Genomic DNA, 9765 nt, shown 5'->3' with positions numbered 1-9765 from the left:
CCTTGTAATTTCAGGTTAGAATTGCATTAATATGAGTCAAGGAGATTACTATAGTGCACTCAGTGACTCTCTCTTGCCCTTGATCTGACAATCCTTTACTCCGTGAATTGGACCTATCGCACATCGTGAAATGGCAGTTCTATCCCACCTCGTGAGATGCAAATGCGTTTCACGTCGTGAGCAGTGAATGTGTTTCATGTCGTGAGTTGTGAATGCATTTCACATCGTGAGCTGTACTCTTTTCCCTACCCCCAAAAAATCCAAAATGGTCATGCCTAGAAAAAGGAATGTAATGTAAGTAGCAAACACAACTAATGGCTCCTTATTTTTGTGATTTTTTGAAAAAAAAGAGTATCACCAACTGCTAACTCATGATAGCAAAATTGATAGATAAAAACAACAAAATCAGAAGAAAAGCAAAGTGTTGCTTTCCTCCAAGCATTACCAAGTAATCACACACACTTCAACACACACAAAATGTCACAATTAATCTAGTTCCTTCACTTCCACATAGTTCCTTCACTTCCACATAGTACTTCACAATGCACTTCTAGAATGTAAAGGCAACGATGAAACTTGCATAGTGGGAGCAAGAGCTCTAGGAAGATGGAAGAAACAATGGTGGTTTCCCCAATAGCGTTGCCAAAAATGTTATGGCCTATTGTACCTCCCAAGATAACTCCACACATTCACCAATGGAATAAGCAGCATGGTACATCCCTTGAGGCTCTCCAAGCTTACTTGTAGAAGCTCCAATCCTCCAATCTCCTCCTCCACTCTATCACCACGGAGTCGCTCACACCACAATACAAGGAAACCATCCTCTCACTCTCCTACACACAAGCATAGAAGAGGCACATGCACTAGAGTACACTCTCTCTATCTCACACACATACACAAGACAAGACAAGAGCTCTCATAGCACAAAGGGGGATTGTGTCTTTACATTATGAGAAATTTTCTTATATAAAACTAGCCTTTATTCAGACTTGGGCGCCCAAAACTTACTAACTAAAGCCTTGGTTGGCCAGTATCTCATGATGTACAACATTTTTAGTGCAGTTTACATAACACTTATTAATGTCCTCAATGGGAGGAGCATCTTTGTTAATCCAAAAAGGGATTAACAGTCTTCAAGGAAGACCCAAGAGATCATACGCGGTTGTTTGTAATCCAAATTGATCCACGTAATAAATAAATATTTGAAGATATGAAAATATTAGATGAAGTAGAGGTTGAGGAACCCACTTAAGAAGCACAAGAAGAAATATTGATCCAGTTGAACAACTAGAAGAAGGGTCAAATGAAGGTATAGTAATTGAACAACTAGAGCAAACACAATGGCTAATTTGGAATTCAAAGAACAAATAGGAGAACAACTTTCAACACAACCACCTCCAATGTCAGAAATAGAAGAGGACGATATGAAAAAACTAGCTTCTACTCCTACAACAAACGAGGTTCCACCCATTGATGAAGATGCAGATGGAGAGGTCTTTCTAGAGATAGCTATATTTGGAACCATGGATCTAGTTGAGGATGATAGAGTCGATGATGACCTATAATATCATATCTACTTTTTATTTGACAAAGCAATATATGTTTTTATCACAGTTTTCTTGTTTGGGACATTAATGCAAGCTTTGGTAGATAATTTTTATAGTTTCTTGTAAATATTGCTACATATATCCTTATATTTGGGACCATTAATGCAAGCTTTGGTAGACAATCGTCATATTAATTTCTTCTATATATTGCTACATATATCTTTGGATCTGTTTGAAAAGTAACTAAAAATTAGGTTGATTAGAACTATGAGAACTAAAAACACTTGAACTTCTTTCAAAAATCACACCAAACAAAAAACTTTTAAAAAAAGTTTTTTGACACTTGTATTGACCCTTATGTAGACGTTGACATAGATGCATATTTCAATGGTTTTTCGGATGCTAATATGGAATGGTATTTCAATGGTTTTTCGGATGCTAATATGGAATGGTATTTCAATGATTTTTTTAAATTTACTGTCGAAGGCTCAAGATCTTGTAGTAGTGTATTTGATTCTCAATGGAAGCATTGCCCCGTTGATGCATTCCCTTGTTTCCAAGATGAGGACATTGTGATGAATTAAAGGAGTTATTTCATTTTTTTCTATGTACACATTATTGAAGGATTTAATTTGGTGCATGTATTTGCTTTGTTCTATAGGAAAGATATATGTGAAATAATACCCCATTATTTTATTTATTTAAATTTTTAATGTATACACTATTGAAGGATTTAATTTGGTACATGTATTTGCTTTGTTCTATAGGAAAGAGATATGTGAACAATGATTTAATTGATTAGAAGGTATAATTGTCTCAAAAGTAATATTTTATTGTGTATGCTTGAGCTTAGAATGGATAAAGAAATAAAATTGCTATAAGTTAAACTAAAAGGAGGGAAAAGAAGGAGAGTATACACACATATGTCAAAATTAGATGGGTATTTGTATAAGGTATGAAGTTAGGCCTTAGTGTATGTTTTTTAGTTATTAAAAATAGATGCCAGATGAGATTAGAATGCACGACTCTTTTTGTGAGAAAAAAACTAAGAGTACTTTTGTTTACTAGAGAAGGACATGAGTACTTCCTTTTATAGAAGGACATGAGTACTTGCACTTTTTAAAGAAAAAGAAAGAAGAGAAGAGTCTCTACATTAATGAGAAAAGAACTTTCTTCTACAAAAGAAGGACATCACTCTCACAAGCGTTTAAAGTTGTGAAACTTTATAGGCCAAAGAAAAATCTCTACTATCATAAGCGGGTGGGGGATGACCCACTCACATGGGTCGATGTGTGTGAAATAAAATGGGTCGACACACAAACACACATATTGTGTAAATCAATTTTGCCAAAAAAGCTATAATATCTATCCTCTTGATAAACCTAATTCATCAAAATATAATGAAAGATGAAAGTACGGATGTAAAATATTATCCTTAAAGTTTTTCAATTTTAGATCAACTATACTTAATAATGTAATCATAGCTTTGATTATAAAGTCACTAGGATGGCTTTGATTATACAGTCATTACCATAGCTTTGATTTATAAAGCTGACACTACCATAGCTTTGGTTATAAACTCACTACCATAGCTTTGATTATAAAGTTGCTACCATAGCTTTATATTTACTGACTATTGTAGTAGTAGGATGAAGCTATATGAATGGTGGGAACCTTGCTCATTTTATCCAATTACCATGCATCGGGGCACATTTGCTCACTCTATCTAGTTACCATGCCTCGGTGTGGGCGCCTTTCTCATTATATTTCACAGCTTTGGTTATAAAGTCATAGGCTATAGCTTTATATGCATCTATGTTTTAATAACTATTGCAGTAGGACGAAGCTCTATCAATGGTGGGCACCTTGCTCACTATACCAGTTTACCACCATGACTTTTATGGTTGGTATTGTCCGTCCTAAGAGTCTTAGAATCATTAGCTTCAGGAGGACTACTCAAAGGTGCAATAGGTGTGGTGGTGAATTCCACACCTATTCACTTTGGATGGAGAAATCTTTTAGGAACCATTACATGATGGGTCCTAGGATCAAAACTCCTCTACAAGGATGATGGCAACTTCCTCATGCTTAAATAACTAACTCACTTCATGATTTCATCTACTATTACCATAAAAGATTAAGTAGATCCCTTGACTCCTCAAACTCACCTTAATTAGAAGCATCATGCTTAGCATATCTTATAGGCATGGTGTAATAACACCATCAAGGGCACACTCACCCCACCGACAAAGACTGTTTGTTTGCTGATTTATATTTAAATAACCCTCATTCACACCCTTTGAAGTGCATGGTGGATGACTCGAAGAGCATGCAACAATGCTGCACCACTTTCCTTCTTCATACTTAGATTCTTGGACCTTTCCTTTGGCAAAGTTACTTGGTAGTACAAGCCTCCAATGTTTTCCCCTTCCTACAAGAGTAGGGAGCCCCATGCTGCCTGCTCCAATTCTACATCATATAAGTTAGCTCCTTGGAGAGATGTAATCGGCTTGTGAGTTCATGATCTTTCCTTACTAATTTAAGGATCTTTTCTTGGGAAAACAATCGAAGTGCTAGCTGCTATAATGGACTATTGAAACTTGGATGAGCATGATGTTAATCTATCTACACATTCCAAAGGAGAGAAGGCATATGGCTCAAACTCTAGATGCCATTATTATTACGATAAAAGAAGGCTATAGTACTCAAGGAAAATACTGATAGAAGACAACTTCCACAATGAGAATAAACCTTATCACGAGTACAAATGTTACACCTTTGCACAAGTCTCCAAGTAGGATGGAAACTAAGAAAGGGGTGACCTTGCTTGAATTTTTTGTGTGCATCAAAATGAGATAGAATTACCACACTAACTCTTGAAGGCAGGGAAGGGTCCCTTGACAAGCTGATCTTATCCTTTGTGCGGGGGCAAAATACCATGCATGCAATGTTGTTTGAGCGTTGATGATCTAATGGAGCAATTTTGGATTTGGTTCATTGAGAGTATATGAAGCACAAGCCTAGATTAACTTATGGAAATTCTTGTGGAACTCTACCCATGGGTCTAGTTTAAGATAAAGGTTTTACCACCATCAACTTAGGAACTGTTTATGAGTATCCTTTGAAAATGGAAAGGTTCAACAGGGGGCTTTTTCCTCGCAAGGCTAAGGCTCAATGTTTTACCACACTAACATCATCAACTTAACGAGTACTTGCATAAATCCTTCGAAAAATGGAAAGGTTCAACAGGGGGCTTTTTCCTCGCACGGCTCAATGTTGACTAGGCCAAACACATGGGCAGAGGCTATCCGTTGCAAAGAGAAGCTACGGCGAGGGGCCTGCACAAGCTGGTAGGAGGTCACAGAGGCCTATAAAGCAAGATGCTGGTCCAGCATGCTGCACAACACAATCTCAGAAAACATCGGATTGACCAGCACAGAAGGCCGCCATGAAGAAGATCTTTTGCCTTTTCGTCCTTTTCATTTGCTCAGGTATTCATCGACATGGCGCACATTTCCATGCTAATTTGCGAGTATTTTCAAGAGTTCTCACCGCTCTATCTCTGTGTTGTGTTTTGCAGGCTGTTTTGTTGGCGCTGTGAACCTTCATATTACCAACAGTTGTGGATCTACGGCGGTGTGTGCCAAGTACTGGAGCCCCATGAACGGAGTGGGAGGGGGCTGCTCGGACCTGAGCCCCGGCGCCAGCTGGGATGTGACCGCCACGTCCGCCTGGGCGGGCGCCACCGTTTGGGGCGTTGCGGGAGTTTGCGACGGTCCTCCCCACACCGGCCCGCCCAGCGGCGTCACCCAGTTCGACATCACCGTCGATGGCAACGACGCCCAGGACAGTTACGGCCTTTCGGCGGTTGCGGGCTTCAACATGGGCATGTCCGTCAACCCTTCCAATCCGGCCTGCCCCAGCCTCGACTGCGCTGCTCCAAGCCAGTGCCCCAGCTATGCCTCCAAAACCTGCCCCTACGGCTCTACCGACTACAGCATCAACTTGTGTGGGTGGTGATTGATGACTGTCTCATCACTAATTACTTCCATTACCATTATTAGATCATTAATCTAAATACCCTCGTAGGGATTTGGACCTTGGCCCTAAATCAAATGCTAAACTTAAAAATAAGACTCCGTATACTCTCGTTGTTATGGAACCATCTTTCCTCGAGTGTTTTGAGGGTAATACTTCACAGGAGGTCACTTCGTAAAGGGGGGCACAATATAATAAATCGCATTACCAAGGGTTAAAAATGAGGTTTTGAGAAAAAAATAATAAATCCGATATAAAACCATCCTCAAGATTTTAAGACACCCATTAGCCCTTACTAGTCCCAGCAGAGCCACTCTTCAACTGGCACAAACTCGAGTGCTAACGTACTTTCAATACCATAATGGAATTCATCTTCTCGCACGCATCTTCTGAGGATACCATCCTTACCTAGCTTATATAGTTCTCCCGCGGGCCGCAATTAGTTGATATGGTACAACCAACTTAATAAGCCCACGCATCTTATCCTTTTTCAAGGGTCGATCCTGTGGAAAACCATAAGCTAGGTAGTCGGATATTTCCTCATTCCATTCAAGTACCATATCAATCTTAAATAGACATGCATCTGGAAGGTCATTGCAGGTTCTTCGTTTGGAATCCTTGACATATGGTCTGTTAAAACATGTTATGATCCTTTCCTTACCATGATCGTAAAGTCGAATTCCAAAAGTAAGAGTAACCAACGTGTGGTCCTTCTCGTGGTGCATGGCTTGTTCAACAGATACAATAAGGCTTGATGATCCACAAAAAATACAAACTTATTGGCCACAACAAGTAATGTCTGTATTTCTTAACACCATATACCAAGGCCAATCCTTCACGTTTGGTTGCGGTATAGTTGATTTTTGCATCAGTTAATTGTCGAGGCTGGCAAAGCAAATCGGATAATCCAATTTGAATTCCCTAAGCTACACCAATACACACCCTATAGCAAAATTTGATGCATCAATGTGCACATGGAATACAAGGTCCCAGTTGGGTGGTCTCAAAATCGGCGTACTAGCTAATGTCCTTTTCAACTGATCATATGCTTATTGGCACTCTTCAGTCCATTTAAAGAGTATGAGTAGTTTATACAATGGTCTGGCGATTTCAGCATATAATATAATGAATCTTTGATAGTACCCAACATGTTCCATAAACCGTTGTACACCCTTGTAGTTTATTTGTGGGAGTAATTCCAGAATCAACTTCACCTTGCCCTCATCGGCGGGTGGAAATACCATTCTTAGACATAATGTGTCCCAATAGAACACCGTCTTGACCCAAAATTGGCATTTTAAAGGGTTTAAGGATATGCGATACAATCGACATTTGTCAAACACCTTCCTTAAGCAAGCTAGATGTTTAGTCCATCGTGAATGTGCACAAAGATCATCAATGAATACCTCAAGCCACTCTTGCAAGTAGTCCTTGAAAGCCATGCACATCAATCGTTAAAATGTTGGAGGGGCATTAGTGAGGCCAAAAGGCATAACCTTATCAGCAAAGGTACACCCTACATTGTGTTAAGCACTGTCTTGTGTTGGTCCTATGGTGAAATGGATACTTCGTTGTACCTTTTGAAAAATTGTCTAAGAAGCTATAGGCTTCGTTTCCTTTTACCCGTTCTAATACATGATATGTATATGGTAATGGATAGTGGTCTTTCCTAGTAGTTGCATTGAACACACACTTTGAGCTTCCCATTCCTTTTTGGCACAATCACAATTGGTGATAGCCAATCTGTGTGCTCAATATCATAAATGAAATCCACATCTATAAGCTTATCAATTTCATGCTTTATAATAGTTACGTATTTCAGATTTATTTGGTAAGGTTTCTGCCTCCTGGATGGTCTCAATCCCTCTGATTAGAATAGTGTGTTGAACCACCTTGGGTGGTACACCTTTCATTTCAGTATATTTCCAAGCAAAACAATCCTTGAAATCTTTCAAGACAGCAATGAGCTACTCTTCTTCAGCAGAGCAGTAAAGTCACTAGCAATGTAGATATGTTTGGAATCATCTCCTGGCTCAGCAATGTCTATCTCTTTAACTTTTGCTGGTCCATCATAGGACATGGAATGGCAATTCTCCTTCACTCTTTTGTCTGTCAGTTGGACCACCTTCTTCTCATTGATGGTGTAAGTTTTAAAATGTTTTGGCACTGTGTGCAGGTATGGCTTGTCATCATCATCACCCTCTTTTCAAGCCATCGCCTTCCTTGCCTCTCCCTCGGCTTCAGTAAGCGCCTTATTTTGTTTCCTTCTTCTAGCCTTAGTAAGTTTAGGTAGATCAGGGCCTTGAAGAGTAGATTTCTCTTCTCATTTCCCTTCCAAGGTGATCTTACTCAACTCCTCACCCCAGTTCTTAGAGAACACATCGTGCACCTTAGTGACCTCGGGATATCTTAGCCATTGGACAGATCATGCCCTTGAAGAGTAGATTTCTCTTCTTGTTTCCCTTCCAAGGCGATCTTACTCCACTCCTCACCCCAGTTCTTAGAGAACTTGTCGTGCACCTGTGACGACCTCGAGATATCTTAACCATTAGGGCATTTGTGGGTTTACTTCACAACAGGGCATTGCGTCGAGCGATATACCTCTTTTACTTTTGCCATTTCTTGAGGCGCTTAGTGTTGTTCGGCACTCTTGTGCTTGAGGCCTCAACTTTTGTTTCCTCTTCCATGAGTTGCACATTCAACATGCATATCAAGGTAGTAGGGCTGGTTCTCGATTCAACATACTTTGTTTCTCTGGGGGGCAATACATCTATGGTAGCAAGTAAGTGCAATCAATTTTCACTAAAGTTTAGAGGTGGAAGCAATGTGTACATCTCGTTCTCTTTCTCTTCACGTGAGTGTTCTTTAATGGTTTGGCAGACTTGTAAGGATGTGGTTTGATTTGTTGTGATTGAATCATCGCTAAACAACTGCCCTTCCATGGGGTGTGTCATCCACGTTTTGAGATGGATCTTCATAATTTGCAAATCCTTTCATATATATACTTGGTCTAATGCCCAATCGTGCACCACTTTGGCTTCCCTGATGAAGAGTCTGCCGCCCAAGATAATATCATATGAATCTCGATGGCACATAAAGTCCATTACAACAAATTTATGATGGTGGTAACGGAATGAAAAGACCTTAAGCTTAACATATTTCAGTAGTCCCATTAGTCTTGAGGATGTTCCATCTACCATCATTGCTCTGCTCTTTCTAACTCCAATTTTCCCAACATTGCTTGGTGATAGTGCTGACACCTGCATCCCCATCCAAGATAGCAAGTGCTTTGTACTCGTTATGTTGGATTAGAATTGTAGCATTCATGTCAGGTATTTGGATGAATTTGGGTACTTCCCTTTTCTTAGACACTAGGTTTTTCGTAGCCAGAGGTGTTTGTCTCTCATATGTAGTGATCATTGGGTTCATTCTTCCTTTTACCCAATCCTTGACATCTACCCACAATGTTGGTGCGTTATGTAGAAATGGTCCAAGCAGCAGTTTGACAGTTAGAGAGTTCCTATATCTCTAGGTTCTCTGGCAATTGAAGTCTCCTTCCACGTATTTGTCTCATACTCAATCCTAGGGAATGAATGGGTCGATAGTTCTTGATCTGCCTCTACAAACATTCTTGCCATTAGATCACTATTAGTCCCTTCCTTAGATTCTTTCAGAATTGGAGTTGGCACATCTAACTTCCTTTCGCTTAGCAACTCATTCCGTGGATACAATGTTAGCCCTCAATTTATCTTCATGGTTACGCTAACACTCCTCTACAAGGGCCTTAGCTTCTTCAAGCTTTCTTATTTCCTTTTGCACATTCGGATATTCTCCAACACCCTTGGGGGTTGCTGGTCTCTCTTTGCAGTTGCCTATGCCTGCACATCTGGTCTCGGAAATAGATCGTCTCCTTCCTTTGACTGGGTGGAGCTGGTGTCAATGGTATCTTCCTCAGATCCTTCCCGAATTACGATCAAGGTGTCACCCTTGTGCGCCGTTTTCTCTCTTCTCCCTCTCCTTGCCTTAGAAGTTGTAATACCTTATGAGTTTTTTTCTTTGTCCACCTATTTGACTTGCGCGCATGTCAGGACATTTACTAGCATGATATTTCCAAGCTACACACTTATAGTCCTAATGGTGGCATGGTTAGATGTAGAAGCATTAACATTGGTGTGATAAG

At 39.9% G+C, this 9765-nt stretch overlaps 1 protein-coding gene across 1 annotated transcript; it reads left to right on the top strand.

Annotated features, from left to right (window-relative positions):
• Positions 1 to 4967: 4967 nt before the first annotated feature.
• LOC147639111 (pathogenesis-related protein 5-like) lies at positions 4968 to 5768 on the top strand. Its single transcript, XM_086787473.1, has 2 exons — positions 4968 to 5038; positions 5128 to 5768. The coding sequence occupies exons 1-2, from the start codon at positions 4996 to 4998 to the stop codon at positions 5565 to 5567; spliced, it is 483 nt and encodes a 160-aa protein (XP_086643599.1). The 5' UTR covers positions 4968 to 4995; the 3' UTR covers positions 5568 to 5768.
• Positions 5769 to 9765: the final 3997 nt, after the last annotated feature.

Source organism: Cibotium barometz, chromosome 4 (assembly GCF_041138505.1).
Source record: "Cibotium barometz isolate CiBa-2024 chromosome 4, ASM4113850v1, whole genome shotgun sequence".
In the NCBI taxonomy this organism is placed as follows: domain Eukaryota; kingdom Viridiplantae; phylum Streptophyta; class Polypodiopsida; order Cyatheales; family Cibotiaceae; genus Cibotium; species Cibotium barometz.
This window is presented reverse-complemented; position numbering and strand designations above follow the sequence as displayed.